This window comes from Saccostrea cucullata, unplaced genomic scaffold (genome assembly GCF_032062105.1).
Source record: "Saccostrea cucullata isolate Sc308-1 unplaced genomic scaffold, CSIRO_AGI_Scuc_v1 ctg2354, whole genome shotgun sequence".
In the NCBI taxonomy this organism is placed as follows: Eukaryota; Metazoa; Mollusca; class Bivalvia; order Ostreida; family Ostreidae; genus Saccostrea; species Saccostrea cuccullata.
Genome location: NW_026925533.1, coordinates 93,929 through 117,831, shown reverse-complemented (window position 1 = coordinate 117,831; position 23,903 = coordinate 93,929). Strand labels below are relative to the sequence as shown.

General features: G+C 33.6%; 1 protein-coding gene and 1 long non-coding RNA gene across 6 annotated transcripts in view; one reads left to right on the top strand and one right to left on the bottom strand.

Moving 5' to 3' along the window:
- The window catches only part of LOC134269138 (synaptotagmin-7-like), an 82,148-nt gene that overhangs the window by 48,631 nt on the left and 9,614 nt on the right, over positions 1 to 23,903 (top strand). For all 5 annotated transcript variants that reach the window (XM_062751357.1, XM_062751355.1, XM_062751356.1 and 2 more), the window contains one exon: positions 6,884 to 7,040. In XM_062751357.1, coding sequence (XP_062607341.1) covers positions 6,884 to 7,040 — 157 coding nt within the window. The remainder of the gene's footprint in view (positions 1 to 6,883; positions 7,041 to 23,903) is intronic.
- Positions 20,955 to 23,460, bottom strand: LOC134269135 (uncharacterized). The gene is made up of 3 exons (XR_009992508.1): positions 23,062 to 23,460; positions 21,843 to 21,964; positions 20,955 to 21,265 (listed from the first exon to the last, which is right to left on the bottom strand). It is a non-coding gene; the product is annotated as an uncharacterized LOC134269135 (long non-coding RNA).

Sequence of the window (23,903 nt, the reverse complement as noted above, 5' to 3'; positions counted from 1 at the left end):
GACACTTTGAAAAACTTTGAAACTTTGAAAAACTTTGACGAAAACTTTGACACTTTGAAAAACTTTGACAAAAACTTTGACACTTTGAAAAACTTTGTCGAAAACCTTGACACTTTGAAAAACTTTGGCAAAAACTTTGACACTTTGAAAAACTTTGGCGAAAACTTTGACGCATTGAAAAACTTTATCAAAAACTTTTACACGTTGAAAAAGTTTTTGGAAAACTTTGATATTTTCAAAAAATTTATCGAAAACATTGACACTTTGAATAAAAAACTTTATCAAAAAATTTGATACTTTGAAAATTTTAACCGAAAACTTTGAAACTTTGAAAAACTAAATCAAAACCTTTTAAACTTTGAAAAACTTTATAGAAAATTTTGACACTATTAAAAACTTTATCGAAAACTTTGACACTTTTAAAAACTTTATCGAAAACTTGGATAATTTAACACTTCAAAAAACTTAATCGAAAACTTTGAAACTTTGAAAAACTTTATCGAAAACTTTGACACTTTGAAAAACTTTAGAGAAAACTTTGACACTTTGAAAAACTTTGGCGAAAACTTTGACACTTTGAAAAACTTTGGCGAAAACTTTGACACTTTGAAAAACTTCGGCAAAAACTTTGACACTTTGAAAAACTTTGGCTAAAACTTTGACACTTTGAAAAACTTTGGCGAAAACTTTGACACTTTGAAAAACTTTGGCGAAAACTTTGAAACTTTGAAAAACTTTGACGAAAACTTTGACACTTTGAAAAACTTTGGCGAAAACTTTGACACTTTGAAAAACTTTGGCGAAAACTTTGAAACTTTGAAAAACTTTGGCGAAAACTTTGACACTTTGAAAAACTTTGGTGAAAACTTTGACACTTTGAAAAACTTTGGCAAAAACTTTGACACTATGAAAAACTTTGGCGAAAACTTTGACACTTTGAAAAACTTTGACGAAAACTTTGACACTTTGAAAAACTTTGTCGAAAACTTTGACACTTTGATTTACTATAGTTAACTATAGTTAACTATAGTTAACTATAGTAAACTATAGTTAACTATAGTATTTTTTTGTTAGGGTATTTAGGACACAATGTGTAGATGTGCATATTATCAGGAAATTCCGATTCCATTATTTTTTCCGGGAATTTCTGCACTTTTTAACTTAGGCATTTTGACCATACATGTACCTTGAATATAGAGATGAACAGTTTGTCAGCGCAACTCCTCATAAACCGCTGCACAGAATTTCGTCAAACTTTGCAGGTATTTAGGACACAATTTGTAGATGTGCATATTACCAGGAAATTCCGATTCCTTTATTTTACCGGGAATTTCCACACTTTCCAACCACTCCTTTTAAACTGTTGTACATAGTTTCTTTTATCCCAAAGAGTTTTGCCTATTATTCAAGAAAATTTCTCCCCCCCCCCCCCAACCACTTCAAATTAATGTTAATTGGATTTGTATAATGCCAAGAAATTTTGATTTCATTATTTATCTAGAAACTTCATTCCACATTTAAATGTCCTCATATGTAAGACATTTTGATGTGAAGATTTTTTTGCAATTATTGCCCTTTTTGATCTATACTATGTACATGTATTTAAAGTGCACTGTGCCTTTCAATATGTGTTTCACCGTCAAGTTTTGGGGGAGCGTGGGTTATGTGAGCTAGCTCACTTTTTCTTTCATAGATAATGTTCACCTTCTTTTGGATAACAACAATTTTGACCTGCACGTTGGAGTTTGACCTTATTTAGAAAACCTTTACCAGAACATTAATAAAGTTAGTGGTAATAATTTACATAATATCTTCCTTCTGACAAGGACTTCTCCTATTGTGCACGTACCTTTAACATGATCCTTAGATCTTGCTCTTGGAGTTTGATCCAAATGAAAATGTTGAACCTTAGCCATTACCTTTTAATGCTTAGAGCCCGAGCTTTCAATTTTCAGAGGTACATGCATAGAGGAAAAAACAACACTTTCCATAGGTAACAATTTTATCCTTTGAGCTTTGGGTTTGTTTTGCATTTAAGAAACTTTAACCATTTTATCCTCTCCACTTTTTTGTCAAAACTTTGAAAAAGATGAGGTCAATAAAATAAAAATTCAGTTTAAGCATACTATAGTAATCTTTTTATAGTGCACTTTATCAAAACCTAATTTTATTATACAAAATAAGTCTTAATAGGACATAATCTGTACATCAATTATTTTTTTTAATTGTTTAGTCGTATTGGAAAATTGCAAAAACAATCTGGTAAAATATTGCCTTTTTAATTAATTTATATAATTACCGAGTTCAAGAACTATTTCTCATATTTGGTTCCCTTATCGCCAAAAAGTCAACACAGAAATGCGCTATTGGTGTATGCATATTTACATACCATCTCCAATCAGTGAGCGTGATAAGGCTCCTTGTCTATCATCGAAAGGTCGCTTAAAGGTCTGCAGTCTCTCGGGTAATCACAGTGACAAATTGGCTTTCAATTTCCACAGTATGATGTGTGTTGATGTCGAACTTCGCCTTATTGTGAAAAAAGTCCTGCTGAATGATACAAATATCAACTTTTAAACATCTTTTTCTTCTTTTGTAATCGAAGACTCAGGGGTATAAAGTTTTTGCCGTGTAAGTCCGTCTGTCAGTATGTGTGTCCACGGAAACCTCGTCTGTATAGCTGTCAGCTTGTTCGTCTATTTATCTGTATGACTGTTTGCATGTTTCCGCAAAATGTTTGATTGGTTGCTGCTATGGCATTTATATTTCACATTGTGGTTTCCTTGGAATGAGTCCTTTCTTTAGGTTTCACAAAATGTGAGCCCTTGACCTTGGAGTTTGACCCACTTTTTCAAGAATTTACTTAACTTTAACTTATGTTGTAACTTTCGTGCAGTTGGTGCAATTTTTTTTACAAGACCGTGGAGCTTTACCCAATTCTAAACTACTTTAAATTTGATCTTAAACTTTACTTTTGAATATTTAGAATTAGTGCTTTCATACGCCACAAGTATATATTCCTTGTGACAGCTGGTCTTTCTCTTGAATACTTTTAATTTGACCCTTTCACCTTGAGCTTTGATTTTGACTCACAGGAAAAAATCTATGAGTCAATGGCCATAGCCTTTGAATTGATGATGCTTGGGTTTCATGTTATAAAGGTTTGTTCATTGAGACAAATTCCTTCTTTGGGTCAAAACAGTTTTCATCTCTTGATCTTGGAATTTGACTTGCATATCAAAAGCCTCAACCCTCAATAAAACCTATCACACACATCAGTTTTTCATTTCACAAAAAATTCCTTGTAGTATTTAAATTCTTTCTGGTTTTCATATTTCAATCATGTACGTATTTAGATAACATTCTGATAATAAATGGAAATCCATTTGCAATTGGTCGTTCTTGGCTCGGGAGTCGGTAACTGATATACTATTAGCCATGTGATTTATGTGGTCTACCCTACTTCAGTCACGTACCTCCCTTCAAAAATAATGATCATCTCGCGAAGATAAATTTCATGATGTGTATACAAAGAAGACGAGTCTGATCCTATTTATTTTGCCCGTATATATCATAAACACAAAACATTTTACGGTTGTGTCCAGTTTATGATAAACGTTTCGAACATTCCGTGGTATATAGTTTTTGTTCTGTCCTTAGTCCGTCTGTTTGCACTGCCTATCGGTATTTTCTGTTAATCCGTTTATCTCTTTGTCCGCAAAAACTCTAACTGTCAACTTGGTTCTACGGCTTTAATGTTTAGCTCCAAAGTTGGGGGAGTTATGATAACCTCGTTTCGAATATTAAGGTCTTTGGACCAGTTTTTTTTTTTTAAGTACTTCTGTGCTCTATATTGATCAGACAGGCATGGGAGATGTTTCTACGTGTTTCATTGTTCCAGATAGGTTTCAATAATGGTTCAATAATTCATGGTTTTATCTTGAATTACAGAGGTCACAGAGAGGTAAATGTTTTGTTTTTATTTTCAAAAATTTATTACAACCAACTCTGCTTCAGATGTTGAATCTTACATTCATTTTCTGATGAGTGAACAGGTTAGTGTGAATGGTTCAGGTCTCATTTCTCATTTAATTTGACGGTGTTTCAAGAATGCGCTTAAATGTCAATACTTGTTTACGACCAGCCATTTTCATTATTTTTTGTTTCTTTTTTATTTTAATTTAATGAGATATCGAGATGATAAGTCGATAGTAATACATTATTATTTTTGTATGACCGTTTAATCAATGCATTTAAATCGATTTATTATCCCACAGAACTCCCTCTCAAGGCACAATAGTTATAATTTCTAAATTGACTTCATAATTTAACATTTGGCTTACAGTGAGGTGACGAATTCAACACAGAACAACCCTTTACCCCCCAGTGGCGTAGCATCGTTTTTGAAAGTGGGGGGCCAGGCAGAGAATTTTTTTTTACTTACCTTAAAAAGTTGACAAGCCAAAAAAAAAAAAAAAAACGGTAAAAGTTGAAAGTTCCTATTTCGAAGAAACTTTTTCTCAGTGTCATCTACTTTTAGTACCAATTCTTATACTACATTTTCGGTACATTTTTAAAATTGGGGGGGCCAACAAGGCTTTCAATTAACATTTCCTATAGTGTAAGTAAGGTTGGGAAAAAAAGTGGGGGGGGGGGCACCCCCCCCCCCCCCCCCCCCCCCCCGGATACTACGCCCCTGCTATTTTGTTGAAAATTAGACTTTCTCTCATTTGGTTTGTCTACTTCATTAACTTTACACACTGATTATACAAAATGTCTAGTTTTCGATATTGACGTTAAACATCATCATATGTCGAGGTTTCAAACACGAATAATATCTGCCTAATGAATGAGTTCTGTGTACATCCCAGCGCAATCGACCAAAGCTGTAGAGATTTAGCACTCTAATTGGTTTTTGTACTGACGATGCATATAAACTCGCCGACAGCGACAGCAGCCAGGCAAATATTGACCAGTTATGCTGTAAAACGCCCCGGTATAACAAAGAATTATCAAATAATACCGCGTAATGGGGACGTTACAGAGGAGAGAGAGAGAGAGAGAGAGAGAGAGGACGCGCCCTCAAATCGAGGCTGATTGTCTTTTGGTAACATAAACGTGATTCTCGCGAGATCTATGCAGTTGACTTCATATGTTTTTCACAGCTGAAATTCATTTTGATATCTATTTTCAAATCTTGATGTTAATGTTCTTGGGAGGTTCAATTACATGGTTATAGATCTAAAATCTCACTTTTTGGCACCAAATTAAGTGATTGTGAATAGTCCTATTGCATCAATAAAGAATATTCAATTACAGAATTATCTTAATCATACATGTGATAGTTTAAAAAAAAATAATAAAGAATCATGATTGGTCGCAGTGAATTGTGAAAGGACGCACAGATACTTAGACATTCCTGGATCAATTCCCTAAATATCTACAGTGTGTCGAATTACGTTCCCACTTCCGTTCTGTTATTACCGAGTTAGCTGGATAGACTAATGTTATGGTATACTATTCTGACAATTTAAGTGCCGGCCTTCATAGGAAACGCGGTCGTCTAGAATTGGACATAACAGATATATTGAATTAGCTAGTTTACCGTGACCCCCGACGTATTTGGAAGATCTTCAGATAATTCCGATAAGTGATTTCAATTGCTGCCAAATGCTGCACGGAAGTTCTGGATGGAGACGAGATATCCGAGCAAAGCGGAACTGGTGATGCGTTTTCATATCTGGTGAAAATGCCATATAATTAACACCATCCTGTCTTGCCACTAAAGACTTTAGGAGACTTTAAAATTAATTGGAATTATATTGTATTAAAAACATTCTAAAAAGGGGGAAATAATTAAAAAGAAGCTCATCATAGCGAGTGAAACTTTAAAATAAAAAAAAAAACTATTCTTACTGGATTTTAATTAAATTCTATTCTCTGAGCAGTTTAAGGAATATTTATGTCCTGTTATAAAAAATGCGGCTAAAATTAAAAACCATAAAACCAAGTGCGACAAGACCATTACAAGGATTACGTCGCAGAGCTTCTAGTTAGGCTCGTACTAAAGTTGCACATAAAAACGGATTGATCTCTCAGTTACTAATGGCGTATTGTGTTCAGGAATCATCTTAATCGCACTATTCGCTTCTGTATCAATATTTATGGTGATTTTACCGTGTTCTCCAAAGGACAGGTGCTTTTTGCATAAGGCGTCCATATAAAGAGACCAGTCTTTATGAAGCACTGGCTCTAAAGTCTATTGTAGTGTTTTTACTGTAATGGATTAGCTTGCTGTAGGAGTCTGGGAACATCCTATTGTTGTTTATTGGAGGGATTACCTCTGGAGTAAAGTTTTGTGCCTGTGGCGTATTAGTATTATTGATGTTTTGTGCGTGAGACCAAACTTTGATTTTGTTGAGCGATGTCATAAATCTGTGTTGGTAGATGTTTTATCAGATGTAATGCGCCTATGATCCAACGATATGTGTGTTAAATGGTGAACAGCCGAAACCTATGGGGAAGTTTATGTATCGGTTATGTTTAAACTAAAATTTCCGACATTTAAAAAGTTGGAATTTGCTGATTATGTGAAAATTGTATAGGATTTTTATCCGATCTTTATCAGAAGTTTGGAACCTTTAACTATTGTTAAAATCCGATACGATCTAAAAAAAATCAAATAACAACAACAGCAATTGCTGTGGATTTCAGTATAACCTTTGTTAAACTCATAAGTAAATATTCTGGATATCCAAACCTTAAACAATGAGCTAGTGCACTGAAGCAAACGCAGTATAGTGATGGCCAGTATGCGACTAATGGAGAACGAAAATTGTCCGATGTGCTCCTCATGTTTCGGTATTCTTCTGTCGTTTTTTAGATTTGAACGCCCCAGCAGTCGGAACCCAGTGGTCACAGAGCAGGTACAGCCGTCCCCTAACGCTCATACATCCCTCCACGATAGCCTGGGGATAAGGAATGGCACGGAGGCGGGGCCTCAGAACTACCAGGCCATGGGAGGGACACCGACCCATAGGGTGAGTAGATACACGTGATCATGTCTACAATATGTACTCTATATTGTAAGGCGATAAGAAAGAAATGTTAATTAATGCAATCAACATTTTTTAAATGTTTATATTGTAAGTCATGAAAAAAATAACTTTGACCGTTTGCCCTTTCAGTTTTTTTTTTTATTGGGGGGGGGGGTTCTTATATGCTAGGATCAACCAGGAAGCAGCTTCAGACTTGACAATATATTTGATTTCTTCCATTTTGTTTTATACAAATCAAAATCAATGTTTGAAATATTATCCACTTTTGCTTCCGTTACGTATTAATTTTTAATTTTCAAAAAAGCTGTTGCTAGTTATTGACAATTTTATGAATAATTGAATTTTTGGCTCAAAATCTAAGAATTTGTTTTCATTGTCCACGGGTTTGATACTTTTTTGAAGCAAAGTGCTATTTTCTCCATTTTTTTTCACTGGATCTACCCTATTTAAACTCATTATATTCTGTCTATATATTGTGATGTATAGCTGATTACTACATGTTTGACGGTCGCTTAATACATTCCTTTCAAGAATTAGATTTTTGCCTTGGTGTGTTACATCCTAGCGTTTCTATGACAAAAGCAATGAATACATATTTAGATAAATATTCCGGTGGTCACATAAACTATCCCCCATTATGGGCCATAATGATATTCCACACGCAATGATTATCATATGCGACTACTTCCGATCTATTATAGTTATCCTGCTTATATAAGGCGGCTGTCTTAAATTATTGGAGTATAAATGGTTCTATTGATGTGGCTGTCCTGAGAGACATTAAAAATACATGGATTAGCTTATATCAGTGGAATCTAAAACCGGGTTTAAGAGTGCATGTAACAGTTTTGTTCTAATTTAAGAATTCTTGTGCTTCCAGCGCAGGTCCTTGTCGCACCAAGTATCCTGAGGTATATATACATGTATCTGCTAATGACACATCGCTTGGCTTCTTTTATTCTTCTGCAAAGATTTCTTATTAATTAAATAGCTCTCTTTATGAAAAAGTAAAAATGAAGTGATGAAAAAAATATCAACTATTAAAGAATTTTTACAATATGAAAATAAGCAGAGTCCTTGATTTAGGATGCCTGTATAACATATTATTATTATGTTTATTCACCAATCAAGGGCCCACGGGGGGCATGAACAATTATTACAAAATGATAACATTGATTACAATTCTATATTAAAGATAATGTAACATGACTAGTGATTATGTTTGACATTAAGAAGTGCATCACCACACTGGATCAAAAGCATAGAAACCATAGAATGATAAAAGAAAACACAATTAAATAAAAATGATAGATATAAGGTAAATTAAAAAAAAAAATCTTGTAGTAATGGCAGTACTCTAATATAAAACTATATATTGAATACAAAGGGCACCATGATACCTCTACACAGCCAGAAGGCAAACCTGTACCCTAAGTATTGAAGATGGTCATTCAAAAAAAAAAAAAATCATTTAAGTATTAACAGAAATAGTAATTTCAATTAATAAGTACTTAGCATATAATTATAAACTTAATGCAAACTAATCTCTTGGAGTTAGTTCAATAGATATTTGACTATAAAACATGTATAGTGCTTTTGCCAAAAAAGTTTGATATTAGTGGTATAATTTTCTTCATTTATTATATTCATAGACTTTATTTGTGCTTTTGTTCACATATTAAGACTGTACAATGTATTAGTTTACATTCACTGTATACTTTCATTTCTATTTCCTAATAATTCATATTACATACAAATTCAAGAGATTATGCTAGATTAAAATCTAATTTACCTTACACCTGACTTTTAAAGTGCAGTTCTGTGCTCTCCCACGTTAAAGTTTATATGAAGACAATTTCCTGGTTTACAAGGATATGACTTTGCAGGAGAGTAGTAAATATTACTGTGATTTTTCCTTATTATTTTGCTACTAAGGAAGTCGGTCTTTTGATATAAGCAGCTGTGTCGATTTGTAGTTGGTTAATGGTCCACGACGGAGTTATTTCCCTATCGGGTTAGAAATCTCACCCCCGCCATCATGGGACATGTTTACATCGTTTATTTCATGTTCGTCATTAAAATGAAATTTACACTCACCTTTTTTCACCGTAAGGTGTTTTTTTTTTCTTTATTTGATAGCGTTCAGGACCAGTGATCGCTAAAGATCGATTGCTCCGATAAAGCTATCTTTGTCATAAAAGTATAATTTTTCTCTTTTTTTAACAAAAATGTTATCAGATTAAGAGTAAACTTTGTATAGACTTACTGACACTGAAATTAGGTTCTCGTAAAGAAAGTGATTTTGTAAAGTTTATTGTTTTGCTTGTAGAATTAACAATGTATATAAGTAATCGATGACTGCTGGTTTGAATTGTAGATTAACACCTGTCATAATCAATAGAAAACTTTTCATCATTTTTAACGCGCACCTGGCCCGCGTGTTACATGAATTAAGGGGATGGAGAAAATCATATATGTGTATTTCAGATCATCTTTGGAGTCTGAAAAATTCAAGGGACATTGAAATAAAGCAGAGTTCAAAGCAGGCTTAAACTGTTAGACAATTAGTGAGCAATCAATACCGTGACACAACCCTAATTTCGTCTTTTCATGTTTTCTCTCTCTCTCTCTCTCAAAGTAATATTTATCGGAAAGGCTATATGCAAATTCATTGCTGTAGGGAAAGAAATATTGACCATAAAATGATGAATGTTCCTGCAACATTTGTCTACGACATGCGTTCCTAAGGTCATGTGAATTTTGCGCGTTTTTTCGTGTATTCCTTTTCCCAATAAAATCAATAATAAACCCACAACGAGAAAGAAGATTAAAACTCACTTGTCGCTTGAAATGCGTGAATTTTGAATTTAAAATTCGATTAGGTTGATCTCTTCTTACATGCAGATTTTATTGAGTGAAAATCTTGTTCAACGTAATGAAGGCCTATCAACTTTTGTATCAATAGCTTCTTTGAGAGAAAGGGAAAGGGGCGTTCAAAATATCTATTATTTCTAGGTGAAATACCCCAGAGTTTGTTCTTGTGCAGAGAAAATTACAGCAGAAGGATTTGCATAAATTACATGAAATATACAATTATTCGGAAGCTGGTTATGAAGACTTCCTCTGTGATTTTTCCCCCACAAATTATATCATCGATCTAACAATTTACATGGTTCAAACTTTTATCAACAATTTCACCTCATACGTTTTTTTCATATTTTTCCCTGGATTTTTTTTTCTCTTACGTTCACGCAACAAGATCGAAATCGGCTGTCATTCATTTATTCTAAACTTACAAGCTTTATGAATGAATCCCGCTGCGGAATGTATTCAACTTTTATTTTAACCGATTTTCTCAATGAATCCTGTGATTATATCCAAATAGAATCCGACAATGTATTGTCTAATATCAGCGGGGGAAAATCGTAAAAATGGCTGTAGTTGCAGATTAAGGGATAAACTGCTATAACTATACTAGAAGATAAAAAAATCCTCCCTGGTTATTTTTGTATTATCACATGCTCCTCAAATTTATCTAGACAATTTTGTGGATATCTTGCCGGCGTAGAGAATATCGTAATACGCATGGGATGGTGTTGAAATTGACAAAAGATGCAACGTGTCAAAATCATTACCTAAATAGATATATATCTCGTAAATTGTATTTTAGAGTGGGCCGATAATTTACATATAGACGCTCAGCGGAATATAATAATGTTATCAATGGGCTTTAAGGCCCACATTGTTTTTTTCTGACGGCCGAAGCTTTCTTGTCAGTCTGATGTTGCTTCTGCATTTTGAAATGCATATGTAAATCGTTTGTGAATCACCATGTCAAAGGTAAGACCAAGATTTTGTTTAGAAAGATATCCTAATTATTGATTGATTGATTGTCTAATTGAGTTGTTAAGGGTTAAGTCGGCAATATGTCTGCTTTATTATGGCGGAACGTTAAGTTAATATTGGTTTTCAAGGATTTTAATTTCTATGGCGGCCCCAATGACTATACTCTTTTTCGAAATCCAGAGAAACGATATTTTTCGTACCAAGGGGATACAGTATATACATGTATAATCCTTGATATCATACGTCCCATTATACGGACATTTTGTCTCATTAGGCCATTCTAAGTTTTTTTCCATGTTTTGATGTGTATTTATACTTTAAAAAAATAAGAGACGCGAAAACATCTTTAATATTGTGATGTATTTTTTCGATTAAATGAGAGCTAAATGTTATTATTGGGTATATAACAATATATACATGTACAAATCTTTTCGATATATATTATCAGCAACAGGGCTAACCGGCTAAGTGAAGACCAACTTTAGTCCTAGGGCCTTAACTTTATGCTGCTGTGATTTGTGTTTTGAATTGATAAGGAATATTGCATGGAAAACGGGACAATGTATTATTGTGTAAATATATCACCAAAATATTTCAAAATGTCGCGATAAGATTTTTAAATCACAATATTTCCTTTTGAATTGTTTTCTCTGTTCTTTTAGAGTTTAAAGTGAATTTATTTCTTGATAATTCTACCGGAATGTAAGGTCACGAGGTAATGAGGCCAAATATGCATGTACATCTCGTGCAGCTGCCTTTGTGTTTTAATTCAGTGGGCGGGGACTATTAAAGTGAATTTATTTCTTGATAATTCTACCGGAATGTAAGGTCACGAGGTAATGAGGCCAAATATGCATGTACATCCCGTGCAGCTGCCTTTGTGTTTTAATTCAGTGGGCGGGGACTATTGAAATTGACATAAGAGTCCTTGTGCGATTTAAATTATTTAGACATTTTTTAGTCTGAATTCACAATTTTATTTAACATTTATAAACATCCAACACTATACATGTACGAATAAATGTAAAACACCTGTTTCGAAACTTGAATAGATGATTAACTCTGTCAGTTTAAAAAGCCCTTGGTCAATTATATCTGAAAAATTCCGGTGCATCGATATCAATTTAAGGCTTTCATGCGGTTAGTCGATTTTACTTACGTATTGTCGCTTACATAAATATTTATCACAATCACGGGCACCTGACGTTACGATTTGTTGGTGCAGATTTAGAGATTATGGAAGGGACGAGTTTCCACGTATTTTATCATCCCTCGGAAGTTTTTCAGGGGACATTAATTATTCTTTCTAATAGATGCATGAAAAAAAGTAAGGAAAATAAACTCAGAGGCTCTTGACGAACTTTTGTATTGTACGTCATTTGGAATCTGTATTCGGGGTCCAGATGTTGCCAGTAATGTGCATTGAAACAGTATACGCCTTGTCATTTTTTTTATATGCATACATATTCCGTAAATAGCTCTCCGATCGATAAGTATATCATCATAAATGTATTATCAGGACATCATATATTTCATCCTTCAACTGTTGCTCTTGTAAATCAAACTTAGTGCCACGTGTAAAAATAAAAAAAAATTAAATATGTATATATCTGTTGAAATAGATGCAATATATGGCATTAGGCTTATAAGATTCGCCCCCTCATAGCAAGCTGTTACTGTACCAGGACGTACTGTAACATTGTTAGAGCGATTTGAATAAGAGGAAAATGTCAAATCAAAATAAGCAAATAAAGCATGTGATAAGTAAAGTACATTGTACATTATTTTTAGTAGTTGATTTGATTAGGATAATTTTTTAAGGCACCCACGCTCCAAATTCTAGCATGAGATGTGTTGGTGACCTTAATTGTGCTAACAATATTAAAAAAAATAAAATAAAATTTTAATAAAAAAAAAAATAAATAAATACACAAAAAAATCGAAATATAGATTGCTGAGCAGGGTTTTAATAATTTTAATAATAAGCATCAGGGTGTATATAAAATTCAATCCTGACATTGTATTTAGCTATGTCTTGATTCATTTTTTCCTGCATTAAAATGTCCCAGATGTCACCAATATGAGTATGTATAAATATCTAAATATGCACGTAGAGACACACACAGTGAATAGTCAGTCGGCCATAGTAGCAACCCAGTAGTTCGCCACAATGGACAGAAGTTTTAGCTAATCAGTGCCACAGAGGGAGGTATCGAATCTAATTATCACCGGTGTTAAGTGCTGAAACGTGTCCTAAGGATACAGTTTTTTTTTTCTCTCTGTCTGATATATGGACATTCGGACTTTATCGGACAGTCAATTGAAATTGACAGGAGCGGGCAGCTGTCGTGGGCGAAATATCGGGTTAGGGACACCTCTGTAGCACGAGTGGTGATTTTGAGGAATAGATATAGAGAGAAAGAGAAAAAACGGCATGCTGTGCTTATAAATAATGAAAGAATCGGCCTCCCTGACTTTATTTGGGTTCCGTATATAACGAAGTAGTGAGGCTAATTGAACGGTTGGATTGTTGCTTTCTGGTTTTAGCACGGAGTTTATGTTCAGTGATTCCAAGTGGCGACAGGAAAAAAATAACTAATACCTTCATTGTGTGCTGTTAGCGTCTTCATTAACTATCTAATGCATGGTTATCCCTTGAACCATTATTCGAGCCAAGTAGAGAATGGATATCCCCGGAAAGGTGCAATTAATTCCCTACTAGGCGGTCTTAAGCCGCTTCATTGCTTAATTCAGATATGTTACCAAGGATGTAAAATCTGCGTAGATGTATTTTTTTAAGATGCGACTTTCCGTTTCTTAAAGCATTTCAAAGATTGAGACCATTGTCCTGCGCATATAATATACTCTATAAGGAAAAATGTTTTGACCATGCCTCATCAGAGATGGTAACTGACTGAAACCTGAAATTCCAACCTAGAACTTGATTGTTAGAATAGGTTTTAACTTTTGCTGAAGGAATAATGGGATCATGTTGCTTTCCTTTGTTTTGCGAGGAGAATGAGGAAGAAGCCGATGTGAAAAGAACGGATATCCCCAAATCCCCAGAGGTAAGGTAGTGAAATGACGTACAGTATGTACAAGTACCATGTACATGTACTGTTGAGACCTCAGGGTCAAATGGATTATATATTGATATCAAAAGTGAACCAACCACAGGATAATAATCAGAGTATAGAGTCCCATTGGTTTGGTACTTTGTCAGTTTTTTTTTAATTTCTCTCTTTTTTTTTTAATTTGGCTTTCCGTGTTTCCATATATACCTAGGCTTGACAAAAGTTTAATGTGTTATACATGTAGTTCAAGTATTGTTATTGTAGAGTCAGTAGACATGAGCAAAAAGCTTTTTAGAGGATATGGGAAAGTTTTTATTCTAGAACATCAAAGCTGTTTTTTTTAATTGAAAACCCCCTACCAATAAAGCGCTCAGTCTATATATCAGGATATATACAGTGTACACATCAAATAGCAAATTCGGACTTAACTCAGTTTCTGGGACGATTTCCCGCTTTATTTATTCCTTTTCAAAGTAACTTATCATGAAAGCCTCATTCCTAAGTCAAAATAGAATCAATCTTTGATTCAAGTTGATTAGGTTCGATTGTCAATTGAAGGAGAATTTCTTGTTCCCTTTACAAATTGCATTTGTTTGTTACCAGCTAGAGAACAAAGATCTTCAAGATCACAAGGTGTACATTGATGGGAGGCATGCATCTATCTAGAGCATAGAGCTTTTTGCGCTTACATACATCTATATATTTATAAGTTGGATTGCGAGAGAAAATGAAGGTTTTGGTATATTTACATCTATATAATTATGTACACATGTATCTTTTTAGTTTTTTTCTGTCAAAATGGTACATGTATACACTGGAGGTCATTCTTATAGCTGTAAACCTTTCATGAGTCTTGTAAAATGTTGTTGTTGCCCATATATACAAGTCTATGTAAAAGGTTAGGTTACACTTATATTCAATCCAGATGGTTTCGGATACATGTTCTGTACTTGTCAATTGGTAAATGATTTCAGGTCCAGCGTGGGAATCATACATTCGATGAGAATGCAGTTAAAATTGAGTAACAGTCTAATTTTGAATCAAGTTAAAAATCTAAGAGAATTTCTTTGGCCAATGATATTTGAATTGCTAAGTATGTCATATAGTAACATTATAACTATGATTAAATCAATCTAGAGTATGAAATACTTAAAAGAGTACAGTGTAGCAAGCATTTGCTTCTAGGTACCTGACATATCAAACGGTAAGGTCATCAAATGAAGGCAGTGGGTATCGGTAGGGGCATCTTAATGTAAAAAAATGCATTTTTGAACACGTAAAAAAGAGATTTTAAAAAAGTACGTAATATTTATTTTCCACACTATACATTTGATGGATTACATTGTGCAACTACTAGTGTACTTTTTTTCTATAAAGATGTTTTGATTTGGAATGAAGAACATAAAAAACACTAATGAGAGTTACTGTACTGAATATAATAGGGTACCTGTAAAAGGCGAAACCACCAGACTTTGGTTTGGATTCCTCTATTAGACGGATTGAAAAACCCCTCACCTGCTCACCCCTCCCCTTGAAAAAAAAAATATTGTGATCTGCGTTCGTTATTTTATGGATTTTAGATTATGACATCAGAAACAGCGCTTGGACAATGCTATAGTAAGGGTTCAAGTTTGTGTTTACTAGAAGCACCATGTCTGCAATCATATCGTGATGAGTTTAATATACATCAGAGTTAATGCGGACGGCGTAGTAATCCTATTGCTCGAGGTAAATAGATCCGGATGTCGTGTCTGGTGATCCCTAGCCGACTATTGGTATGCATGAAGTAAAAACAAATCTCACTTATAGACGAAGGATCTACGATGATACGCTCAGATACCGCTCCGGACGACCAGGTCTTCACCAGCACTGATTCTCCATCGCGAAGGGATACATCAGTAAATAGGCTTTACAGAGGGAATTAGAAGTCGACATGGCGGACCGGATCAATATCGTCCGCTATTTTTACAGCAGACCTGATGGACAGGATGTAGCTCCAAATTAACCATTAAGCCACATAGTTAGGGATCTACTTCGATAACAATACTGAATGTCTATTACAAGTCAGCGAACTCCTTGTCGATGTACAAGGTTTAGATTGGCCATCGATAGTCTTCAATTTCTACAGTAGCTATCTATACAGCTTCAGTGGGTGTCTTGGTTTAATTTTGTTGCATGAGAGGTTGATATATATTCAAACATTCCTGAGATTTTCTTAATGAGATTTGATCTTTTTAATTACATATCAGTAAGAGAATGCATAACCCAATTACTTTCTTGTAATGCATTTCATATAAAGAAGTGTGTATTTATGGATATTGTATTTGCGTTCAAAACCAGTCAACAATCTTGGAGAATGAAAAAAAAAAAACTTCAAATATTCCAATACAGTCGAAATTTCCAAGACGTGTCAAATGCTCAGAATTTTACGACCACAACTCTAGATACTAGTATGATAAAAAGCAGAGGAATGTTTAGCAATGGATAGAAATATATACACATTCTATTAAACTGGATTAAAACTCAGATAGAAATTACAAAGTGCAATATTTAAACTTGAGATAGGGAAAGGGAAATAAGTTTCAAGTTTACGTATCATTCTTGTCGAAAGGACTAGAGTTAATATAGCTATGACTCACTTCATGGCTGAGTTGATTTTAATACATTTAGTAACCGAGCCATGAGTTGATTAACTTCGTTATTGACGGACGTAATTTCACGTTGACGTTTGGCCAATAATACATTGATCAGATTGGTCTTACCCCCCTGCCCGCTGGCACGTAGTGTTGCTTTCAAAACAGAGAAGCAATCCGGTATCATATTGAGCCAAGAATTTTGAGGTACAATAACAATTTTGGGACCATCCGTTTTAGAACAAGAAGGATAAAGAGGAAAGCCGATCTTTAAGTGAAAATTCCCATGTAATAGCAATGTCTATAAATCACCTTTTTTCTGAAAGAGTTACCCCCATCACATTTTGCATGGCACTTACATGTATTTTACTTAGAGGCTCAACTGTTTTTCTCTTCTTTTTATAAGAGGGGGAAAGGGGGGGGGGACCAGTACCCTTATAATTAATTTTCATATGCCAAATGTGTCTGAACCACAACAACTAGATACTTCGAAAATTTGCCGGCAGCCATTATTGGTAGAAATGAAGTGTTTGCTGGCAGATTTGGTCAATATAACAGAGGAGAATGGCTGCGAATTAATAGCATCTGTATAGCATACTTGGTGAATTTCATTGTTTGTACAGAGTTGATGAGATTGCTGTAAAAAAGAGACTAGATCGGCGATCAATGGTTGCATGTCTAGATCGAGCTAGCCTATAATTTGTAAGAAATTAGATTGTTCTTTTTTGCTTTTTTGTACATGTATTTAATTAAAAGAGGTCTTTTCCAGGGAATGATGAAGAAAATTGCATTTTACGTACACTTTTATTGCTTCCAGACAAAATATCAAAGTTCCAAAGGAAATGAGCATGCAAGTCCTTCATTATGGTTGATAAATGTATATGCAAAACTTTTAAAATCAGTTGTCACTAAAGTGAGAATATTATGAACAAAGATATATGTAACTATAGTCCGTAACATTCACGTGTAGTAACATTTTTAATTGCTTTTTTCTTTTAAATTAGCTTTTGGGTTTTATTTTTTAAAAAGTTTTTTTTGTGTTGAACATAAAAATTAAAAGTACTACAGGCCTTGCTGATAAATAATATCGACAGAATATATTAAATATGCAGATATGCAAATATTAACAGGGAACTTCTGCAAATACTGTGGGTCTATTTCAATATTTAGTAATTGGTTTTTCGATTGTTTTCGGCGGCTATGTAAACGGTGCTTTCTATTGATCATCGGCCCTAATTGTGCTTGGATTAATGTTAAAGTGTACAGTATTGAATAATTTTAGGTGATGTTACGATAAAATACGTTTAATTTATTCTATGTGGTAATTGAATCATTTCAAAACACGTGCAACATATGAAAGAGAAGAACTTCTATACTGAGAAAAAGAAAATCAAAACTATAGTACATGTACATTAATTTAATATGACTTTCATTGGTAAATGCCCGTTTTACAAAAGAACTAAAATTGTGATAATTTGTAGTAAAGGGCTTAAGACCCAAAACTTCAGATTATTGTAAAATTTTGCAAAATTATTCTATCTCTTTGAAATTGTTTGTGTGAAAATATCTTACCACTTTCTTTTTAAAAAGTTTAAAATAATTTTTGAAATAATGTTAGTTTAAAATTTATATGAATAATTGAACTTGATCTTAAGTCGTAAGTCAAAGAGAATATTTGAACAAAAAATGTTTTTATTCTCGGATATTCTAATGCATGTATCTGCATGAACTCCGGACATTACAAAGGCAGGAAGGAATTCCTTAAACGTGCTTCTAACCGAAGGTTAATCACACGCATAGATAACGGGAATCGCCTTTGTTAATAAAAGGCTTTGAAATTACATCTAGATGATAGCACTTGAATTTTCACTCAACTTAAGAAAAAAAGACTGTCAATTGAAAAAGGTGAACTGAATGTTTGGATCTGTTTTGTGTAACTATTAATATGTATACCTGTGTGCAACACACTAGTATAGGCTTTCATAAAAGAAGAAAAGATAGATGACAGCACATTCCCTTTATGTTTCAAAATTGTTCTTGGAAAGAATTCTATACTTAAAGCTCGCAAAAAAAAACGATGAAAAAGTAAATTGGCCAATTCAGCTGAAAAAGAAAACATACAGTAAAACTCCATTCTGCGGACGTCACTGAGCCCTTGAATTTTGCTTCCTGTTTACAGAGATTCTTAATAAAATCCTTATACACTGTGATTAATAAAGGATTAAACAAGATGTGTTTGTGAAAAACTATGCGCACGTCTTGTGCACGTCGGCAAAAAAGGTCCGAAAAAGCTATTTTTAGCATATAGGTCATTCAAGGATACAAGGTCATAGACATTGGAGTCGTTTGAAAGAACTTAATTAGTGGAGTATGCATATCAAATATGAAGTCACTCTCTCCTATGGTTCAAAAGTGATGCTGAATTTTTTTTTTTTTTTGCATATTAGTCACAGTCAAGGTCACAAGGTCATTGACCTTGGTGTCATTTGAAAGACCTTTATTAGTGGAGTATGCATACCTAATATGAATTATCTATCTATCATGGTTTAAAAGTTATGGCGAAGGTTAAAGTTGACAACAGATAGACAAACAAACAGACAGGATAAAAACAATATACGCTATCTATCCGGGCGCATAAAAAAAAAGATTTAGCTTTTTCGTATGCCAGGTACATTTCTTAATGAAAATTGATCTTTAAGTAGTCGGCGCATACTCATTTAAAAGTTTAAATGAATGATTTTGAAATGGTTATTTCTATCAGAGTTTGATAAGAATCAAAACTATAGGTAACTTAAAGAACAGCAAAAAAGTCTGCGTAGCACAGAGGCAAATGATTCCAATCTTTAACAGTGCTTCCTGAATTTCCTCTGCTTTGCTACTTTCCTTTGAATGTTTCCCATCATTAAATTCATATTACAATGTATGTAAGTTTGATACCGTTGAAGAGGGATCGGGTAAATTTTATCTCACAGCCATCAATCCATAACTCTGTAAGGATGGTAGCTTAAAAATCTGAACTTGAATTGCAGTTTGATTTATGTCCCCTTGGTATGATATCAGCTGTAAGAAACATTTATGCTATTTATATTCAGAATTATCATTGAATTGTTAATTTATTGTATGTTTTAGTTTATATATCCTCGCCACTAATTCACATTCAATAGATTACATAAACCGTATTTTTCAGCTTGTATTCGATACAGCTTAATATAAATACTGAAAAGAATTGATTATTTGAATTTTTTATTGATAAGTGAAATTTTACTTTTGCAGTGTAATTAAAATTGTTTCAACTGTCATATAATGCAGACCATCTGCTACTATGTAATCAAAACACCGCGACTTAAGGGGCTTGTCAATATACGCATGGGGTGTATCGACCAAACTGTAATTAGATGTTAATGTTATTTAGTCGCGACTTCTGAGAAATTTACAATCAATATTCAATTATTTCTGTTAATTATGTTTACAAAATGACGAAAAAAATAACGGTTAGAGTGAGGACAATGAGAATAATGTATTGATTTCGTGTATATAAGCAAGATTTATGGTGTTGAAATTAAACGTAAAAAAGAAAGCCTCTCTAATAGTTTGTTTACCAGGCCCGAAAGATTTATATGCATTTATACATATACCATTTACAAAGAAAATCTATATATGCATATACATATTATACCAGGTACATGTATTCCACAAGAAATACTAGCACAGTTTACTTCAGAGTAAACGAATTTAAAAAAAATTATGAATTCCTCGAGGCTTTTCTTTAAAAATCTTTTGGTTTATTACGATGAAAATTTTATTTTGACCCCCCAAAAAGGGGTAAATTTGGAAATTTATTAAGTTTTACCTTGTATTCCGAGTTTGATTAAATTTGATGTGGGAAAGGGGAGGCTATGCTGATACAGAAACGAGAGTCTATGTAATTTTTTTATCAGTTTGAGTAGCAGTTGCATGTATGTTAATATTTGCACAGACCGATCAACAGTATAGGGAAAAGAGTACCAATTAATTTCCCATAGAACTCTATACAAACCTTTTGCCCTCCAAGTAATTTACTAATTCCCGTTCAAACAAATCACTGGTATTATTTGAAAGTTCGTTCTAAGCACTTATTAAAAACACGAAAAAAAATATACCGTTCCGCGGCGTTTATAGGTCAAATTTGCAGTTATTTAGAACTTACAGAGATCGGCAGTAAATGACACCCTGCCAAAAATATCAATCCCCACTCCTACAATCTCCCCTGGTATTTCTAGAATTTTTGTAATATTCCCACATTCCATCATTTATTTCAAACATTAATATTTTTACTTTAAAATGAAAATAATTACATACCTCAATTCAGCCAATCAGGTAAAGCCTACCCATTTATTACTCTGCTTCATCTTGTTCAACCAGGAAATGATGTCAAAATCTGGGTCTTTGGTGCTCTTTTTCCTATACTTACATATTTACCTATCCCAGAATTAGTCAATTTTGTAATTTTCAAAGACCTTATACTTACCAATATACATGTATGAAATTTGAGGCCTGTCACTTCAGTGTCTTGGAATCTGTGGCCATCTTAATGAATGTCCCCTCCCTGCTGCAGGTGCTTTTCCAAAGAGTGAAAAACTTTCATTCCTGTGATGAAATCTGGATACAGTTGTCACTATAATGAATAAAATATTTATAAAATAACATGATTTTGTTTTTTGATGTTAATAAAATGATATAAAGTCATAATTGTGTCAATTTTTTCATAGGGGTGGAATCTCCCCAAAATAAAGAAAAAAGGTCCAAAATTTGATAAATCATAATTAATTAAGCAAAATTAAAAGGTTTTAAAAAGACTGATGTAGAAATTTTCTTATGCTTATGAAAAGTAAATTGTTTGAGACTCTGATATACTAAATGATTCTTATCTAACCCCTCCTGTTGCTTAAGTATATACAAAAAAGTTTCCCCACCCCCCAGTGAAAGACACTTAGAGAAATAGCAGGTGCCCCCTATTATATTTGTTTACAATTAATTCAGACAAGAGAAAATTAATACTTTTGATAACAAATCAAAGTGCAGTGTCTGATAGTCTTATACAGTACAACCATAATCTACATTATTGAATTTCATGCTTTAAAAAGGGGAATTCAGATTAATTTGTAAAAAATTAAGAAATGCAATAATTGACTTAAAACCCCAAAATGTACACCACAATAAGAGGCTGAAAAGTTGATAAATGAAAAATTTACCTGCAATGTACAGAAATTTGTCCGACAAAATATATCGGGTGGGTAGCGAGTCTCCATCTTCTTCTTATATAGAGAAAATGCCCCCCGCCGATCAGATACCAAGCTCTCCCGGGTCCAGGAAGCTGAAATATGAAAGTTCTCTATAGTCTTTAAATGAAAATAAATCAATAACGTTAGTCAAATTAAGCATAAATCATAAAGAAAACAGCAATATTTTTCATGTTTTCTGAAAAATTACCAAATTACATATCTTCTACATGGCCGAATGTTTAAAAAATGGATCCGTCAAGGGTGGAATACATGTTTTACAATTTTACATGTAATTACATGTAAATATTAGAAAAGTCAAATGTGATACATGCAGTAATGCCATTCCAATAATTCAAGAAAACAAAATCAGAAGCCTAAGGTCACAATAATTAAGATTATATCATGTTGAAATTCTACATATTTGGTTAGCTAGTCTAAGGGAAGTAACTCTAAGTACAAAAACTGGAAAGCAGTAGAAAATGAGTTGCAGAGAGTCACCCTGATGGAACTACAAAGAGCAAAAAGAGGGAAAACACATACCTTTGTGTAGCTACAATATAGAAACAACCAAACTACAAACTGATCCCCCCGCAGTCAAAGGGAGGCAATCCAGAGGATCACATACACTACCGACATGATACGACAAGACAGAAAATGACCTCCTTTCACATGAACACCACGAAACGCACTTTTAAGGGCCGAATAAATTATTCGAAAAGATACCAAACGTGCAGACGTATAAGAAACTAAACAAAAATTAACACCAGGCCACCATCCTACACTTCCAAAAGTACACATATATAGCAAATCATATAAATACACAATTACATGTACATGTAAAATACATACATAAATTTATTAATACATACAAACATTTATTATAAGATCAATCTGATACATTTTCTTAACTTACCTTTCTCCTATGGCCAAGTCAACTACACATTGTTTTACCAATTTAAACCCCCCCCCCCCCCCCAATCTCTACAAAAGACCCAAAATCACCTCTAACCCTAATTCCACAGATAAATAATTCATATTTTTGCTAATTTTTCTCTCGAAATGTCTTCAATATTCAAATAAATTGCTAAAAATTACTTTTCATGACTTTCACTTCACTTTACTTATTAAAAAATGGGGTCTCTATAGGGAAAAGAGTACCAATTAATTTCCCATAGAACTCTATACAAACCTTTTGCCCTCCAAGTAATTTACTAATTCCCGTTCAAACAAATCACTGGTATTATTTGAAAGTTCGTTCTAAGCACTTATTAAAAACACGAAAAAAAATATACCGTTCCGCGGCGTTTATAGGTCAAATTTGCAGTTATTTAGAACTTACAGAGATCGGCAGTAAATGACACCCTGCCAAAAATATCAATCCCCACTCCTACAATCTCCCCTGGTATTTCTAGAATTTTTGTAATATTCCCACATTCCATCATTTATTTCAAACATTAATATTTTTACTTTAAAATGAAAATATTTACATACCTCAATTCAGCCAATCAGGTAAAGCCTACCCATTTATTACTCTGCTTCATCTTGTTCAACCAGGAAATGATGTCAAAATCTGGGTCTTTGGTGCTCTTTTTCCAGTAGTGAATCATTGTTATTGGATGCGATCCTAATCTTCAGAATGTTTTAATTTTCTCTGGACAGCACTAGTTCTCTGCCCTTTATTCCTGCTTCTACCGCTAGGAATACAAAGTTGACGATGTTTACAATGCCCGCATCTCCATGCTGTCAATGAAACAAATTGAAAAATTCTGATTTTGTGTTATTACATAATAAGAAACAATAAATAATTCACTAAAACGCCAGTCATAAGCGTGTTTCATTTGAAAAACAGAGACATGATTTCATTTATATCAGCATTTGTATGGATTTTTCTGTAATAAATAGATGTTGTGTTGTTTTTGATTTGCATGAGAACGACTTTAAATCTTATGTTGCAAGGAAGCACCAGAAGCATTTCATATCATGGAGTTAAGTAGCTTATAGCTATAACTCAAAACATCAACGCGAAATATG